At 41.9% G+C, this 19,140-nt stretch overlaps 1 protein-coding gene and 1 non-coding gene across 2 annotated transcripts in view; one reads left to right on the top strand and one right to left on the bottom strand.

Moving 5' to 3' along the window:
- Positions 1-19,140, bottom strand: part of SETX (senataxin) — an 82,422-nt gene that overhangs the window by 50,005 nt on the left and 13,277 nt on the right. Inside the window, exons 5-6 of the mRNA XM_052647913.1 lie at positions 13,978-14,188; positions 11,682-11,791 (exon numbers count right to left, since the gene is read on the bottom strand). Coding sequence (XP_052503873.1) covers positions 11,682-11,791; positions 13,978-14,188 — 321 coding nt within the window. The remainder of the gene's footprint in view (positions 1-11,681; positions 11,792-13,977; positions 14,189-19,140) is intronic.
- Positions 3,838-3,910, top strand: TRNAS-GGA (transfer RNA serine (anticodon GGA)). The gene has a single exon. It is a non-coding gene; the product is annotated as a tRNA-Ser (tRNA).

Below are 19,140 nucleotides of genomic sequence, written 5' to 3' on the forward strand. Positions count from 1 at the left end.
AGTAGGTTGCCACTTTCTCCTCCAGGACGTTCCGGTCCCAAGGATCAAACCCATGTCTCCCGCTTGGCAGGTCTTTACCAATAAGCCACCTGGGAAGTCCATGCATTAAAAACAATCTGCATATAAGTGAATTCAGAGTTCAAACCCATGTTGTTCAAGGGTCAAATTGTAATGCAACGTGTGAACTCTATTTCATCCTGATTTGAACAAACTAACTCCAGTAAAGCATTTAGGATAACCATTTCCATTCACTTAAACACTAACTAGAAACATGATATTAAGTAACTATTATTGGTATGTTGATATATTTTTTTAAAACCCTTACCTTTTAGAGACACATACTAACATTTTATGGATTAAATGCTCTGATTACCTACTTCTGTATATTTGTAATGTTCCATATTATAAAGTTTAAAAAAGGAAAGAAACAATGAAAAGAGAAGAAATCAAAGGTCACCTCTACATGGCAATATAGCACAGGACAGTGATTTTAAAACTCTTCTGAGATACAAATTTAACTTAGTGACCATAACCAACCTTAAAAACTAAATAAAACAGTGTGCATCCTTCACTGTAAAGTTATTTTGTGAAATGCTGATATATGTATACGCATATGTGAAAGGTCACATATGCATATACATGTGTTAACTCAATGAAAAACATTTTTATCAATACTTATTGACTATGGGCAGAAAAATTTGAAAAACACAGAACTAATGGACAAAAGAATGAGCTCTATGTCAACATACCTTTAAGCTACAAAAAAAATACAAAGGAATCACTGAGTCTATACTAATAACAAACTAGATGAATGAATGGGAGAAGGGAAAATGGCTCTTGATTACAGTATAATCCACGTCAAGTGCTGACTAGTAATTGTGCAAAGTGCTGTGGCTGAAATTATTTTGCAGTCTTAGAAAAACTGGCTGAAGGAAGAACCATTCAGTTCAGTTCAGTCGCTCAGTCATGTTTGACTCTTTGCGACTCCATGGACAGCAGCACACCAGGCCTCCCTGTCCATCACCAACTCCCGGAGTCTACCCAAACCCATGTCCATTGAGTCGGTGATACCATCCAGCCATCTCATCCTCTGTCGTCCCCTTCTCCTCCTGCCCACAATCCCTCCCAGCATCAGGGTCTTTTCCAATGAGTCTACTCTTCGCATGAAGTGGCCAAAGTTTTGGAGTTTCAGCTTCAGTATCACTCCTTCCAATGAACACCCAGGACTGATCTCTTTTAGGATAGACTGGTTGGATCTCCTTGCAGTCCAAGGGACTCCCAAGTCTTCTCCAACACCACACTTCGAAAGCATCAATTCTTCGGCGCTCAGCTTTCTTCACTGTCCAACTCTCACATCCATACATGACTACTGGAAAAACCATAGCCTTGACTAGATGGACCTTTGTTGGCAAAGTAATGTCTCTGCTTCTCAATATGCTATCTAGGTTGGTCGTAACTTTCCTTCCAAGGAGTAAGCATCTTTTTATTTCATGGCTGCAGTCATCATCTGCAGTGATTTTGAACCAGAGCAGCCAAAAAAACAAAAACAAAAAAACACAAGGCTGGGGAAATGTTCCAAATCAAAGGAAACAAATGCACCATGCTGTTGGTTCAGTCACTAAGTAATGTCCAACTCTGCAACTCCATGGACTACAGCAAATCAAAGGAGACAAATGCACCATGCTGTTGTTCAGTCACTAAGTAATGTCCAACCCTGCAACCCCATGGACTACAGCACATCAGGTTTCCCTGTTCTTCACTATCTCGCAGAGTTCGCACAAACTCATGTCTACTGACTCAATGATGCTATCCAACCATCTCATTCTCTGTTGCCCTCTTCTCCTGCCCTCAATCTTTCCCAGCATCAGGGTCTTTCCCAATGAGTCAGTTGGCTCTTCGCATCAGGTGGCCAAAGTATTGAAGCTTCAGTTTCAACATCACTCCTTCCAATGAATATTTAGGGCTGATTTCCTGTAAGACTGACTAGTTTGATCTCTTTGCTGTCTAAGGGACTCTGAAGAGTCTTCTCCGGCACAATTTGAAGGCAGCAACTCTTCCGCACTCAGCCTTCTTTATGGTCCAACTCTCATATCCATATCTGACACTGGAAAAACTATACCTTTGATTATATGGACTTTTGTCAGCAAAGTGATGTCTCTGCTTCTTTAAACATTATCTAGGATTGTTATAGCTTTTCTTCCAAGGGGTTAAATGTCTTTTAATTTGATGGCTGCAGTCACCATCCACAGTGATTTTAGAGTCCAAGAACATGAAATCTGTCACTGTTTCCACATTTTCCTCCATCTAATTGCCACGTAGTGATGAGACCAGGTGCCACGATCTTAGTTTTCTGAATGCCGAGTTTTGAGCCAACTTTTGCACTCCTCTTTCATCAAGAGGCTCTTGGTTCCTCTTCGCTTTCTGCCATCAGATTGGTATCATCTGCATATCTGAGGCTGTTGATACTTCTTCAGTTCAGTTCAGTCACTCAGTCACATCTGACTCTTTGTGACCCCATGAATCACAGCACGCCAGGCCTCCCTGTCCATCACCAACTCCTGGAGTTCACTCAAACTCATGTCCATAGAGCTGGTGATGTCATCCAGCCATCTCATCCTCTGTCCTCCCCTTCTCCTCCTGTCCCCAATCCCTCCCAGCATCAGTCTTTTCCAACGAGTCAACTCTTCACATGAGGTAGCCAAAGTATTGGAGTTTCAGCTTTAGCATCAGTCCTTCCAAAGAACACCCAGGACTGATCTCCTTTAGAATGGACTGGTTGGATCTCCTTGCAGTCCCAGGGATTCTCAAGAGTCTTCTCCAACACCACACTTCAAAAGCATCAATTCTTCGGCACTCAGTTTTCTTCACAGTCCAACTCTCACATCCATACAGGACCACTGGAAAAACCACAGCCTTGACTAGATGGACCTTTGTTGGCAAAGTAATGTCTCTGCTTTTCAATATGCTATATCTAGGTTGGTCATAACTTTCCTTCCAAGGAGCAAGCATCTTTTAATTTGATGGCTGCAGTCACCATCTGCAGTGATTTTGGAGCCCCAAAAAAGAAAGTCTGACACTGTTTCCCCATCTATTTCCCATGAAGTGATGGGACCAGATGCCATGATCTTCGTTTTCTGAATGTTGAGCTTTAAGCCAACTTTTTCACTCTCCTCTCTCACTTTCATCAAGACGCTCTTTAGTTCCTCTTCACTTTCTGCCATAAAGGTGTTGTCATCTGCATACCTGAGGTTACTGATATTTCTCTTGGCAATCTTGATTCCTGCCTGCGCTTCTTCCAGCCCAGCGTTTCTCGTGATGTACTCTGCACAGAAGTTAAATAAGCAGGGTGACAATATACAGCCTTGACGTACTCCAGTTTCTGATTCATCCAGTTCAGCATTTTGCATGATATACTCTGAATATAAGTTAGATAAGCAAGAGTGATAATATCAGCCTTGATGTACTCCTTTCTCAATTTTGAACCAGTCTGTTGTTTCATGTCTGGTTCTAACTGTTGCTTCTTGACTTGCATACAGGTTTCTCACAAGACAAGTAAGGTGGTCTGGTATTCCCATCTGTTTTAAGAATTTTCCAGTTTGTTGTGATCCACACAAAGGCTTTAGCCTAGTCAATGAACCAGATGTTTTGATCCAATGAATGTTGGCAATTTGACCTATGGTTTCTGCCTTTTTTAAACCAGCTTGTTCATCTATCTGGAAGTTCTCAAGTTCACATACTGCTGAAGCCTAACTTGAAGCATTTTGAGCTTTACTTTGCTAACATATGAAATAAGCTCAATTGTACAGTAGTTTGAACATTCTTTGGCATTGCCCTGCTTCCCTGGTGGCTCAGAGGTTAAAGCGTCTGCCTGGAATGCAGGAGACCCAGGTTCGATCCCTGAGTTGGGAAGCTCCCCTGGAGAAGGAAATGGCAATCCACTCCAGTACTCTTGCCTGGAGAATTCCATGGAGGGAGAAGCCTGGTAGGGTACAGTCCATGGGGTCGCTAAGAGTTGGACACGACTGAGTGACTTCACTTTCACTTACTTTCTTTGGCACTGCAATGAAAAGTGACATTTCTCAGTTCTGTGACTACTGCTGAGTTTTCTAAATTTGCTGACATATTCAGTACAGCACTTTTACAGAATCATCTTTTATAATTTTAAATAGTTTAGCTGGAATTCCAACACCTTCACTAGCTTTGTTTATAGTGATGCCTCCTAAGACCCACTTGATTTCATTCTCCAGGATGTCTACCTCTAAGTGAGTGATCACACCATCATGGTTATCTGGGTCATTAAGACCTTTTTTGTATAGTTCTTCTGTGTATTCTTGCCACCTCTTCTTAATTTCTTCTGCTAATGTCAGGTCCTTGCTGTTTTTGTCCTTTATTGTGCCCATCCTTGCATCAAATTTTCCCTTGGTATCTCCAATTTTCTTGAAGATCTCTAGTCTTTCCCATTCTATTGTTTTTCTCTATTTCCTTGCACTTTTCACTTAAGCCTCTCATCTCCTGAATGTTTTCTGAAACTCTGCATTCAGCTAGGTTTATCTTTCCTTTTCTCCTTCGCCTTTCACTTCTTTTCTCAGCTATTTGTAAAGGTCTCCCTAGAAAACCACTTTGCCTTCTTGCATTTTTCTTTGGGATGGTTTTAGTCACTACTTCCTACACAATGTTACAAACCTTCTTCCATAGTTTTTCAGTCTAACAGATCTAATCCCTTGAATCTATTCATCACCTCTACTGTATTGTCATAACCACTATATCTGAATGGCCAAGTGGTTTCCCCTACTTTATTCAATTTAAGCCTGAGTTTTGGAATAAGGAGTCATGATCTGAGCCACAGTAAACTTCAGGTCTTGTTTTTGCTGACTGTAAAGAGCTTCTGCATCTTCAGCAGCAAGGAATATACATCAGTTCAGTTCAGTCGCTCAGTCGTGTCCAACTCTTGGCGACCACATGGACCACAGGACGCCATGCTTCCCGATCCATCACCAACTCCTGGAATCCACCCAAACCCATGTCCATTGTGTTGGTGATGCCATCCAACGATCTCATTCTGTCATCCCCTTCTCCTCCTGCTCTCAAACTTACCCAGCATCAGGGTCTTTTCAAATGACTCAGCTCTCCACATGAGGTGGCCAAAGTATTGGAGTTTCAGCTTCAACATCAGTCCCTCCAATAACACCCAGGACTGATTTCGTTTAGAATGGACTGATTGGATCTCCTTGCAGTCCAAGGGACTCTCGAGAGTCTTCTCCAACACCACAGTTCAAAAGCATTAATTTCTCAGCGCTCAGCTTTCCTTATACTCCAACTCTCACATCCATACAGGACTACTGGAAAAACCATAACCTTGACTAGACGGACCTTTGTTGGCAAAATAATGTCTCTGCTTTTGAATATGCTGTCTAGGTTGGTCATAACTTACCTTCCAAGTAGCAAGCGTCTTTTAATTTCATGGCTGCAATCACCATCTGCAGTAATTTTGGAGCCCAGAAAAATAAAGTCTGACATTGTTTCCCCATCTATTTCCCATGAAGTGATGGGACCGGATGCCATGATCTTAAGTTTTCTGAATGTTGAGCTTTAAGCCAACTTTTTCACTCTCCTCTTTTCACTTTCATCAAGAGGCTCTTTAGTTCTTCTTCACTTTCTGCCACAAGGGTGGTATCATCTGCATATCTGAGGTTCTTGATATTTCTCCCCACAATCTTGATTCCAGCTTATGCTTCCTCCAGCCCTGTGTTTCTCATTAATGTACTCTGCATATATGTTAAAATAAACAGGGTGAGAATATACAGCCTTGATGTACTCCTTTTCCTGTTTGGAACCACTCTGTTGTTCCATGTCCAGTTCTAACCTGCTTCCTGACCTGCATATAGGTTTCTCAAGAGGCAGGTCAGGTGGTCTGGTAATCCCATCTCTTTCAGAATTTTCCACAGTTTATTATGATCCACATAGCCAAAGGCTTTGGCATAGTCAATAAAGCAGAAATAGATGTTTTTCTGGAACTCTCTTGCTTTCTTGATGATCCAGCGGATGTTAGCAATTTGATCTCTGGTTCCGCTGTCTTTTCTAAAACCAGCTTGAACATCTGGAAGTTCACGGTTCATGCATTGCTGAAGCCTAGCTTGGAGAATTTTGAGCATTACTTTACTAGCGTGTGAGATGAGCACAATTGTGTGGTAGGTTTGAGCATTCTTTGGCATTGCCTTTCTTTGGGACTGGAATGAAAATTGACCTTTTCCAGTCCTGTGGCCACTGGTGAGTTTTCCAAATTTCCTGACATGTTTATAATCAATATGATTTTGGTACTGACCATCTGGTGATTTCCAAGTGTAGAGTAGTTTCTTGTGCTGTTAGAAGAGGGTGTTTACTATGACCAGTGTGTTCTCTTGCCCAAACTCTGTTAGCCTTTGCCCTGCTTCATTTTGCACTCCAAGACGAAACTTGCCTGTTACTCCAGATATTTCTTGACTTCCTACTTTTACATTCCAGTCTCCTATGATGAAAAGGTTATCTTTTTTGGGTGTTAGTTCTAGAAGGTCTTGTAGGAACTTCTAAGACAAAGGAGAAGCTGCAAGAATATGGTAGGAGGGCTGCAGACACATTAAAATCAAATCCCAATCTCACCAGGTGACAACCCACAAACTGGAGAACAATTAACACCAAAGAAGTTCTCTCACTGTTGCCTAGGTTCTAGGTCCCACATCAGCCTTCCCAACCTTGGCATTTGGCAAAGACTTGGGAGAAACAGAACTCTTGAAGAGCACAGAAAAAAAGGCTGTGCGTACCAGGACCCAGGGGAAAGGAGCAGTGACCCCCACAAGAGATTGGGCCAGACCTGCCTTGCATGTTTGAGGGTCTCCAGTACAGTCCATGGGGTCACAAACAGTCGGACACAACTGAGCGACTTCACAACACAGAACAGAACAGTGAAGGCATGGGTCGGCAGAGGCAGGGGCACTGGGAGCAGCAGACCTGGGAGGCACATCATGGCATAAATCCTCTTGGAGGTAAGCTGCCAATAGCCCTGCCATAGAGCCTATAGCCTCACTGCTACTGCTGCTGCTGCATCGCTTCAGTCGTGTCCGACTCTGTGCGACCCCATAGACGTCAGCCAACCAGGCTCCCCAGCCCCTGGGATTCTCCAGGCAAGAACACTGGAGTGGGTTGCCATTTCCTTCTCCAACACATGAAACTGAAAAGTGAAAGTGAAGTCGCTCAATCGTGTCCGACTCTTAGTGACCCCATGGACAGCAGCCTAGGAGGCCCCTCCATCCATGGGATTTTCCAGACAAGACTACTGCAGTGGGTTGCCATTCCCTTCTCCAGGTGATCTTCCCCAACCAGGATTCAAACCCAAGTCTCCTGCACTGCAGGCAGATTTTTTACCAGCTGAGCCATCAGGGAATCCCAGTAGGTAAGGGGCTTGCCCAAAGTCCCACAGTTGGCGAATGATCCACCCAGAATGCACACCTGGGTGTATGACCACCCAACATGAGGCCTCTCCCACAGCCTACTTCATGGGGTCATGTTCAGTTCAGTCGCTCAGTTGTGTCCGACTCCTTGCGACCCCATGAATCGCAGCACGCCAGGCCTCCCTGTCTATCACCAACTCCCGGAGTTCACTCAGACTCATGTCCATCGAGTCTGTGATGCCATCCAGCCATTTCATCCTGTCATCCCCTTCTCCTCCTGCCCCCAATCCCTCCCAGCATCAGAGTCCTGTCTAATGAGTCAACTCTTCGCATGAGGTGGCCAAAGTATTGGAGTTTCAGCTTTAGCATCATTCCTTCCAAAGAAATCCCAGGGTTGATCTCCTTCAGAATGGACTGGCTGGATCTCCTTGCAGTCCAAAGGACTCTTAAGAGTCTTCTCCAACACCACAGTTCACAAGCATCAATTCTTCGGTGCTCAGCCTTCTTCACGGTCCAACTCTCACATCCATACATGACTACCGGAAAAACCGTAGCCTTGACTAGACGGACCTTTGTTGGCAAAGTTATGTCTCTGCTTTTGAATATGCTATTTAGGTTGGTCATAACTTTTCTTCCAAGGAGCAAGTGTCTTTTAATTTCATGGCTGCAGTCACCATCTGCAGTTATTTTGGAGCCCTAAAAAATAAAGTCTGACACTGTTTCCCCATCTATTTCCCATGAAGTGATGAGACCAGATGCCATGATCTTCGTTTTCTGAATGTTGCACTTTAGGCCAACTTTTTCACTCTCCTCTTTCACTTTCATCAAGAGGCTTTTGAGTTCCTCTTCACTTTCTGCCATAAGGGTGGTATCATCTGCCTATCTTCACTTTCTGCCATAAGGGTGGTGTCATCTGCCTATCTGAGGTTATTTCTCCCGGCAACCTTGATTCCAGCTTGTGCTTGTTCCAGTCCCGCATTTCTCATGATGTACTCTGCATAGAAGTTAAATAAGCAGGGTGACAATATACAGCCTTGACGTACTTCATTTCCTATTTGGAACCAGTCTGTTGTTCCAAGTCCAGGTTCTAACTGTTGCTTCCTGACCTGCATACAGATTTCTCAAGAGGCAGGTTAGGTGGTCTGGTATTCCCATCTCTTTCAGAATTTTCCAGTGTATTGTGATCCACACAGTCAAAGGCTTTGGCATAGTCAATAAAGCAGAAATAGATGTTTTTCTGGAACTCTCTTGCTTTTTCCATGATCCTGCGGATGTTGGCAATTTGATCTCTGGTTCCTCTGCCTTTTCCTTAACCAGCTTGAACATCTGGAAGTTCACGGTTCATGTATTGCTGAAGCCTGGCTTGGAGAATTTTGAGCATTACTTTACTAGCGTGTGAGATGAGTGCAATTGTGTGGTAGTTTGAGCATTCTTTGGCATTGTCTTTCTTTGGGATTGGAATGAAAACTGACCTTTTCCAGTCCTGTGGCCACTGCTGAGTCTTCCAAATTTGCTGGCATATTGAGTGCAGCACTTTCACAGCATTATCTTTCAGGATTTGAAATAGCTCCACTGGAATTCCATCACCTCCACTAGCTTTGTTCGTAGTGATGCTTTCCAATGCCCACTTGACTTCACATTCCAGGATGTCTGGCTCTAGGTGAGTGATCACACCATCATGATTATCTGGGTCGTGAAGGTCTTTTTTGTACAGTTCTGTGTATTCTTGCCACCTCTTCTTAATATCTTCTGCTTCTTTAGGTCCATACCATTTCTGTCCTTTATCGAGCCCATTTTGCATGAAATGTTCCCTTGGTATCTCTAATTTTCTTGAAGAGATCTCGTCTTTCCCATTCTGTTCTTTTCCTCTATTTCTTTGCATTGATCGCTGAAGAAGGCTTTCTTATCTCTTCTTGCTTTTCTTTGGAAATCTGCATTCAGATGCCTATATCTTTCCTTTTCTCCTTGGCTTTTCACTTCTCTTCTCTTCACAGCTATTTGTAAGGCCTCCCCAGACAGACATTTTGCTTTTTTGCATTTCTTTTCAATGGGCATGGTCTTGATCCCTGTCTCCTGTAGAATGTCACGAACCTCCGTCCATAGTTCACTGGGCACTCTATCAGATCTAGGCCCTTAAATCTATTCCTCACTTCCACTGTATAATCATAAGGGATTTGATTTAAGTCATAACCTGAATGGTCTAGTGGTTTTCCCTATTTTCTTCAATTTGAGTCTGAATTTGGTAATAAGGAGTTCATGATCTGAGCCACAGTCAGCTCCTGGTCTTGTTTTTGTTGACTGTATAGAGCTTCTCCATCTTTGGCTGCAAAGAATATAATCAATCTGATTTCACTGTTGACCATCTGGTGATGTCCATGTGTAAAGTCTTCTCTTGTGTTGTTGGAAAAGGGTGTTTGCTATGACCAGTGCATTTTCTTGGCAAAACTCTATTAGTCTTTGCCCTGCTTCATTCTGCATTCCAAGGCCAAATTTGCCTGTTACTCCAGGTGTTTCTTGACTTCCTACTTTTGCATTCCAGTCCCCTATAATGAAAAGGACATCTTTTTTGGGTGTTAGTTCTAAAAGGTCTTGTAGGTCTTCATAAAACCGTTCAACTTCAGCTTCTTCAGCATTACTGGTTGGGGCACAGATTTGGATAACTGTGATATTGAATAGTTTGCCTTGGAGACGAACAGAGATCATTCTGTGGTTTTTGAGATTGCATCCAAGTACTGCATTTCGGACTCTTTTGTTGACCATGATGGCTACTCCATTTCTTCTGAAGGATTCCTGCCCGCAGTAGTAGATATAATGGTCATCTGAGTTAAATTCACCCATTCCAGTCCATTTTAGTTCACTGATTCCTAGCATGTCGAGGTTCTCTCTTGCCATCTCTTATTTGACCACTTCCAATTTGCCTTGATTCATGGACCTGACATTCCAGGTTCCTATGCAACATTGCTCTTTACAGCATCGGACCTTGCTTCTATCACCGGGGTCAGGTTGCCTGTACACAAATCCCAGTCACCACAAACTAGAATGTATAACTGTGGATAAGTCTCCTGACTCAGTTTCCTCACCTGTAAAATAAGCCTATAGTGAAGAATCCAGTCACTCCTGGCTCTGCAGACTCAGTCCCGAACCCTGCAACGGCAGGACCAGATCCTGGTTGCTCAGCTGGACCAGCTTCCTCTACTCATTTGCAGCTTTAAGAAAGCCAGTCCTAGACAGCTACTGGTGGTAATTTCTGTCAATCTTCTTTCACAGGAAGGCAGGCCCCATCTCATTTAAGCAGAGGCCTTGACTCTGGGTCTACCCTAGCGTCAAGTATACTCGTAATTCCTGTTATCCTGCATAAACTCAATCCCTTGCTACCTACGGCCAGCCAAGCCTACAAGTTTCCACTGCTCATCACCTTGTGCTTATGCTCCCTTACTGGTTCAAAGGAACATTTACTTCTTGAATTGTGTGATTACAGCTTTTCAAATTCCTCTGTTTTGAATTTTTTCTATCATTGTTAGGGTTTGGCACAGAAGAGACTGAAATTCATCACCATTTTTCTTGAAACACCATTACCATGTTCTTTGCCACTTACAGGCTCTTTACTGGCCCTCCATCAGCAGAGCTGCCCTGCACAGCTTTTTTCTTAACACTGTAACTCAAGAGGCCAACATATACAGACCCACAGCACCTGCTGCCTCACCACATGTGATAAATCTGCAAACCCCAGCCATCAGCTCAACATCAGGTTCCAAAACTCTGGGGTTGCTCTCTCTTTCTGTTCTACCTACTGCTCTGATTCTTACGTTCCTCCTTCTGTCCAGCACCTAGGAACTAATCTTCTTGTCCTCCCCATACGCCATTACCTTTTAAAAACCTCATTCACTAACAAAATAATTTTAAATGTTTTAAGTGGTATTTCCATGTGCTTGGAGTGGGGCAGGCTGGCAAGAAAAGGAACAGAGAACAGTTCTTCATTGGCTCAGATCAACATATTAAAAGAAGTCTGAATCATCCCCTTGGCTTTCAAATTGGAGCATCACCTATCAGACGGATTCCCTACTCTCTTAAATCTCTTCTTCTTTGGGCCCCCCACCCCCACTAAAGCACTCTCTCCTTAATTGCAGTAATTTTACAACAAAAGAATAATTTTGGCAAATATTTTACACAAAGTACACACCAAAACTTCTATTATAGTTAGTCATCTATTGGTACAAAAGAAGAGATCCTCTTCTACTGCCTGTCACTGACACTTACCATTTCATTGGGATGAACCAAAAATAAATAGATCCCTGGATGTTTGTCAAAAACTTGAAAGGAGCAATTAGCTTGTTCCATCCGGCAAAGTGCTTCAACACATAATTCATCTAAATAGAAAAAATAAAGCAGTAAATGTAAGACAAAACTTATCAGCTTAACGAGATTCCCTAAATCTGTCTTGCTCCTTCAGTTACTCTGTAAGTAAATGAAGTTTCTCATTTCTTTTTAAACTGAGGCAAAAAACTGTACAAATGTAGGAACAATATTCAATCTTCTCAAAGACTGTGGTATATATATGGTAGTCATGAAAGTCTGCGATATATATATAGTAGTCATCATGTAATTCATAATATATTCCTATGACTGACTGACTTTACTAGTATAAACATCTTCTTTCACACAGGGCATAATTATCTCCAGAGGGCATCTTCTTGGAAGTAGGGTTATAGTCCAATCCCATTAGCATTTTACATGTTGACCCCACGTGGACTTCATTTTGTATCAGAGTGGTAACAACTTTATCCACAAATGGCTATTTTGTCCTACTCTCAGTTACTGAGTACCCCATTTCCTCCACTGGTTGAAATACTATCATCATCAAACACTAAATTCCCCAAATATACCTGGTTTCCTTCTCGACTCTACACTGTTCCCATCCATCAGTCTATCTGTGCCAGCACTATTCTAATCCCACTGCTTTTTGGAAATTTCTTCATTACTTACAGAAGTGTACTGAACAGACTTACACATGCATCCTATCAGATGAGCCAACTCATCAAGCCTCAAAAGAATATCACAGTGACAGTAGTTAGCTTTGGGGAGGAGGAATAATGACTGGAAAAGTAGGAGAAGAGCTCCTGGGGTGTTGATGTTTTTTTTTGATTCTTGACCTGGATGCCAGCTACACAAGTGTGTTTAATTTTAGAAAAACTAAGCTTATATACTTTTCTGGATATGGTACTGTTTAATAAATGCTTGAAAAGTGGCTTATTAAAGAGTTTAAAAATCTATTTTGAATTTATTTGGAAAGAACTGATTTCTCTAGTAGATCTTTAGATCTACTTTTCAGTATACTGAAACAGAATAGAGAAATAAGTTAAATAACATGACAAGATAGCGATCAAAAAATCTAGAAGTGCGTTATTCTACAGGGCAACCTCTTGGTCTCAGCAAAAGTTATGGCAAATAAAAAAAATATGTGTGCGTGTATGTAAATGATTCTGGATTAAAAGACGTAAGAAACACAAACTAAATGGAACCAATGCAAAGTCCCTGACTGCACCCTAATTTAAATAAATCTGCCAAAAAAATTCTGCAACTACTGGAAAAATCTGAACATGGCCTAGATACAGTAGTAGGTACCTAAAGGTACTATTGTTTTGTTAGATTTGACAGATCAGAAAAATGTCTTCAAGAGACTTTTATTAAGAAATTCAAATACAAAGGACCAAAATCTAGGCAGTTACAATATGCTATGTCATAGTAATTACTAAAAACTACTACAGACCAGTGGTTCTGAATCTGGCAATTTTGCCTCTGTCTGGCCCCAACCCCCCAACTCCCATGGGACATCTGACACTATCCAGAGACATTTTTCAAAGAAGGCAATGGCACCCCACTCCAGCACTCTTGCCTGGATAATCCTATGGGTGGAGGAGCCTGGTAGGCTGCAGTCCATGGGGTCGCTAAGAGTAGGACATGACTGAGCGACTTCACTTTCACTTTTCACTTTCATGCATTGGAGAAGGAAATGGCAACCCACTCCAGTGTTCTTGCCTGGAGAATCCCAGGGGCGGGGAAGTCTGGTGGGCTGCCGTCTATGGGGTCGCACAGAGTTGGACACAACTGAAGTGACTTAACAGCAAAGACATTTTTGGTGGTCACAACCAGGGCAGAAGGGAGAGAAAGCCACTACTGACATCTAGTGGAAAAGAGGTCAGGGATGTTCCTGTAACATCCTACAGGCCCACCCACCAAGAATTATCCAGTTCAAAATGTCAACAGTGCCAGGTCTGAAAACCCTGCTATAGACAGTTCCAAGAATGAAAATTAACTGAATGAACAGATGAATAAATGGACAGATAAAGCAAGCAGAGTTACATGTTAACAACTGTAGAATCACCTATGCGGTATATATGGTATTCACTGTGTAATTCACTTTACTATGTTTGGAAAAAATGCCAAGTACCCTAATTATACATTTAAGGAACAGATTTTTCAATACAGATAACCAAAATTCTTACAATTCTTAAAATAAAACTGATACAACTGTGAAAACACCCAAGATACTCACTGACATGCTCATGTAAAAGCAGATATGGATATTTCAGTATTTCAAGAAGAGGAACTCGAAGCTTATTTTCAAAGTCTTGGCCAGTGAAGTCAAACAGCTGTGCCTCTCCGCTGTTGTCTACTATATATAACTCATCATCATCTCCAATTTCTGCCTTCATGGATCTTTCAAAGTGATTTATGAGACGTAAGGTTTCTAATTCCCATAAAACCTACAGGAAAAGAAAAATGAACCATGTGCTCTGTATCTTATTATCAACAAAATATACTGCATGCAGTGATCCTTCTAGAAAGCCTTTTCCTGAGTATAAAAATTCAGAAGTTTAGAGAAGTACTAACACCACATATTATTTTTATTTAAAGACTCACTAAACATGGCTTAGTGACTTTTAAGTGGCTTTTATGATACAGGAACATGAGCACACAGTGTGTGAGATGTTTAAAACATTGCTTTTGCAGAGTTTTGCTATAAATACATCAATATCTCTGTCAACTACACTCTGTTGGAAAGGAGAAGGTGGAGCTTCTTTGTTGAGGCACAAGCTGGGCCTTCTGTGACTCCCCTTTCATGTTCCAGCCAGAGGTAACTGCCTCGAAACATCAGTTTTAGCATAAAGACACTACTTAGGTTCATAGCTAGAGAATTCTGTACACGTCCGAGTTTTCTCAGTAGGTTTGTAAGTAATCATCCCCTCTCCTCTTCGTAGTATTATACATATTTCTATGGTCTGTGTTCATTTTCCATCAGATATATGTAATAAACTAAATATTCACAGCCACACATTTAAAATTATGTTTCATTTTGGTTACTATCACTAAAAAATATACTTCTCCTTACTGATTTTGGGGGCTTCCCTGGTAGCTCAGGTGGTAAAGAATCCACCTGCAATGCAGGAGACTAAGGTTCAGTTTCTGGGTCAGGAAGATTCCCTAGAGAAAGGAAGGATTACCCACTCCAGTATTCCTGTCTGGAGAATTCCATAGACAGAGGAGCTGCTATGTGTTCATGGGATCCAAAGAGTCACGAGATGACTGAACAACTAACACTTTCACTTCACTGACTTTTCCCACCTACCCATTAAAAAAATGAAAAGAGGAGTAGTCCCAAGAAGGCAGAGGAATAGGACAGGGAGACCACTCTCTCCCCACAAATTTATGAGAAGATCATTTGAATGTTAAGCAACTTCCACAAAACAACTTCTGAACGCTGGTGGAAGACATCAAGCATCCAGAAAGGCAGCCCAATCTCTTTGAAAGGAGGTAGGGCAAAATATAAGACAATCCAGGGACAAAAGATTTAGGGACGGAGACCGTCCTGAGGACGGAGTCGTGAAGAAGTTTCCAACAGTAGGAAACCCTCTCACATGCCTGTCTATGGGGAGTTTTGGAATCTCAGAGGGCAACATAACTAGAAGGGCAAGAAAAAAAAAAAAAAAAACAGGGAATATGTGCCTAACCACAACTATAAGCAGAGATGGAGAAGTGGCACAGATGCTTGCGTCTGCCACCAGTGACTGGGGACTGCGCAGGGAGGCGCAAGCTGCATCACTGGTCCTTAGGGTAAGGACCGGGCCTGAATGTCCTGAAGACAATCTGAGGAGCTCATATGAGACAGCTACCCAAACCATGGGTTGGCCAGAGACAAAAAAATAAAAAAACACCTGCCAACAAAGGTCCGTCTAGTAAGGCTATGGTTTTACTAGTAGTCATGTATGGATGTGAGAGTTGAACAATAAGGAAAGCTGAGCACTGAAGAATTGATGCTTTTGAAGTGTGGTGTTGGAGAAGACTCTTGAGAGTCCCTTGGACTCTAAGGAGATCCAACCAGTCCATCCTAAAGGAGATCAGTCCTGGGTGTTCTTTGGAAGGACTGATGCTAAAGCTGAAACTCCAGTAAAACTTGGCCACCGCATGCAAAGAGTTGACTCATTGGAAAAGACTCTGATGCTGGGAGGGACTGCGGGCAGGAGGAGAACGGGACAACAGAGGATGAGACGGCTGGATGGCATCACCAACTCGATGGACCTGAGTTTGAGCGAACTCCGGGAGTTGGTGATGGACAGGGAGGCCTGGCATGCTGCAATTCATGGGGTCACAAAGAGTCAGACACAACTAAGAGACTGAACTGAAATTTTTAAAAACTGAAATCATTTCAAGCATCTTTCCTGATCACAATATAGTAAGATGTCAACTACACGGAAAAAAACTATTAAAAATACAAACATGGAGGCTGAACAACATGCTTCTGAATAACCAGATCAAGAAGGAAATCAAAACATGCATAAAAACAAATGAAAACAAGACAATCCCAAACCTATTAGTTCAGTTGCTCAGTTGTGTCCGACTCTCTGCAGCCCCACGGACAGCAGCACACCAGGCCTCGTTATCCATCACCAACTCCTGGAGCTTGCTGAAACTCATCTTCATCAAGTCAGTGATGCCATCCAAACATCTCATCCTCTGTCATCACCTTCTTCTCCTGCCTTCAATCTTTCCTAGCATCAAGGTCTCTTCTTAATGAGTCTGTTCTTCGCATCAGGTGACCAAAGTACTAGAGCTTCAGCATCAGTCTGTCCAGTGAGTATTCAGGACTGATTTCCTTTAGGATGGACTGGTTGGATCTCCTTCAAGTCCAAGGGACTCTAATGAGTCTTCAACCCCACAGTTCAAAAGCATCAATCCTTTGGCACTCAGCTTTCTTTATGGTCTCACATCCATACATGACTCCTGGAAAAAACATAGCTTTGACTAGATGGACCTTTGTTCGCAAAGTAATGTCTCTGCTTTCTAATATGCTGTCTAGGTTGGTCATAGCTTTTCTTCCAAAGAGCAAGCATCTTTTAATTTCAAGGCTACAATCAACATCTGCAGTGATTCTGGAACCCAAAAAACCAAGTCTCCCACTGTTTCCATTGTTTGCCCATCTATTTGCCATGAAGTGATGGGACCGGATGCCATGATCTTCGTTTTCTGAATGTTGACTTTTAAACTAGCATTTTCACTCTCCTCTTTCACTTTCATCGAGAGGCTCTTTAGTTCTCCACTTTCTGCAATAAGGGTGGTATCATCTGCGTATCCGAGGTTGTTGATATTTCTCCCAGCAACCTTGATTCCAGCTTGTACTTCATCCAGCCTGGCATTTTGCATAATGTACTCTGCAAGTTAAGTAAGAAGGGTGACAGCCTGATGTACTCCTTTCCTGATTTGGAACCAGCCTGTGGTGCCATGTCCAGTTCTGTTGCTTTCTGACTTGCACACATATTTCTCAGGAGTCAGGTCAGGTGGTCTGATATTTCCATCTCAAAGAATATTCCAGTTTGTGTGATCCACAGTCAAAGGCTTTGGAATAGTCAATAAAGCAGAAATAGATGTTTTTCTGGAACTCTCTTGCTTTTTCGATAATCCAACAGATGTTGGCAATTTGAGCTCTGGTTCCTCTGCCTTTTCTAAAGCCAGTTTGAACATCTGGAAGTTCACAGTTCATGTACTGTTGAAGCCTGGCTTGGAGAATTTTGAGCATTACTTGGCTGGCATGTGAGATGAGTGCAACTATGCGGTAGTTTGAACATTTTTTGGCACTGCCTTTCTTTGGCATTGGAATGAAAACTGACCTTTGCCTGTTATGTGGCCACTACTGAGTTTTCCAAATTTGCTGGCATATTGAGTGCAGCATTTTCACAGCATCATCTTTTAGGATTTGAGACAGCTCAACTGGAATTCCATCACCTCCACTAGCTTTGTTTGTAGTGAGGCTTCCTAAGGCCCACTTGACTTCGCATTCCAGGATGTCTGGCTCTAGGTGAGTGATCACACCATTGTGGTTATGTGAGTCATGAATATCTTTTTTGTATAGTTCTTCTGTGTATTGTTGCCACTTCATCTTAATATCTTCTGCTTCTGTTAGGTCCATACCATTTCTGTCCTTTATTGTGCCCATCTTTGCATGAAATGTTCCCTTGGTAGCTCTAATTTTCTTGAGACCTCTAGTCTTTCCCATTCTATTGTTTTCCTCTATTTCTTTGCATTGATCACTGAGGAAGGCTCTCGTCTCTTCTTGTTCTTCTTTGAACTCTGCATTCAAATGGGTATATCTTTCCTTTCTCCTTTGCCTTCAGCTTCTCTTTTCACAGATACTTGTTAAAGCCTTCTCAGACTACCATTTTGCCTTTTTGCATTTCTTTTTCTTGGAGATGGTCTTAATCACTGCCTCCTGTACAATGTTATGAACTTCCGTCCATAGTTCTTCAGGCATTCCATCACATTTAATCCCTTGAATCTATTTGTCACTTCCACTGTATAATCACAAGGGATTTGATTTAGGTCATACATGAATGGTCCAGTGGTTTTCCCTACTTTCTACATTTAAATCTAAAATTTGCAATAAATTTTCCAAAATCTATGGGGTTCAGTAAAAGCAGTGCTAAGAGGGAGGCTCAAAGCAATACAAGCCTACCTCAAGAAACAAGAGGAACATCAAATAAACAACCTAACTTACACCTAAAGCAACTAGAAAAAGTGAAAAGGATCCTGAAGTTAGTAGAAGGAAAGAAATCATGAAAATCAGAGCAGAAATAAAGTGAAAAAGAAACGAAAGAGACTATAGCAAAAATCAATAGATGTAAAAGCTGGGTTTTTTAGAAGATAAATAAAACAGACAAACCTTTAGCCAGACTCATCAAGGGAAAAAAAGAATCAAATCCATAAAATTAGAAATGAAAATGGTGAAGTCACAACAGACAACACAGAAATTCAAAAGATCTAAGAGACTGCTATAAGCAATTATATACCAGTAAAATGAACAACTTGGAAGGAATGGACAAATTATTAGAAAATTATAACCTTCCAAAACTGAAGCAGGAAGAAACAGAAAAGCTTAACAGACCAATCACAGGCACAGAAATCAAAACTGCAATAAAAAATCTTCCAACATACCAAAGCGCAGAACCTGGCTTCACAGGTAAATTTTAGCAAAAATTTACAGAAGTGCTAACACCCATCCCATTCAAACTCTTCCAGAAAATTGCACAGATGAGGGTAAACTCTCAAACTCATTCTATCAGCTCAGTTCAGTCGCTCAGTAGTGTCCAACTCTGAGATCCAATGAATTGCAGCACGCCAGGCCTCCCTGTCCAAAACCAACTCCCGAAGTTCACTCAGACTCATG

The sequence above is a fragment of the Budorcas taxicolor genome, chromosome 11, assembly GCF_023091745.1.
Source record: "Budorcas taxicolor isolate Tak-1 chromosome 11, Takin1.1, whole genome shotgun sequence".
In the NCBI taxonomy this organism is placed as follows: Eukaryota; Metazoa; Chordata; class Mammalia; order Artiodactyla; family Bovidae; genus Budorcas; species Budorcas taxicolor.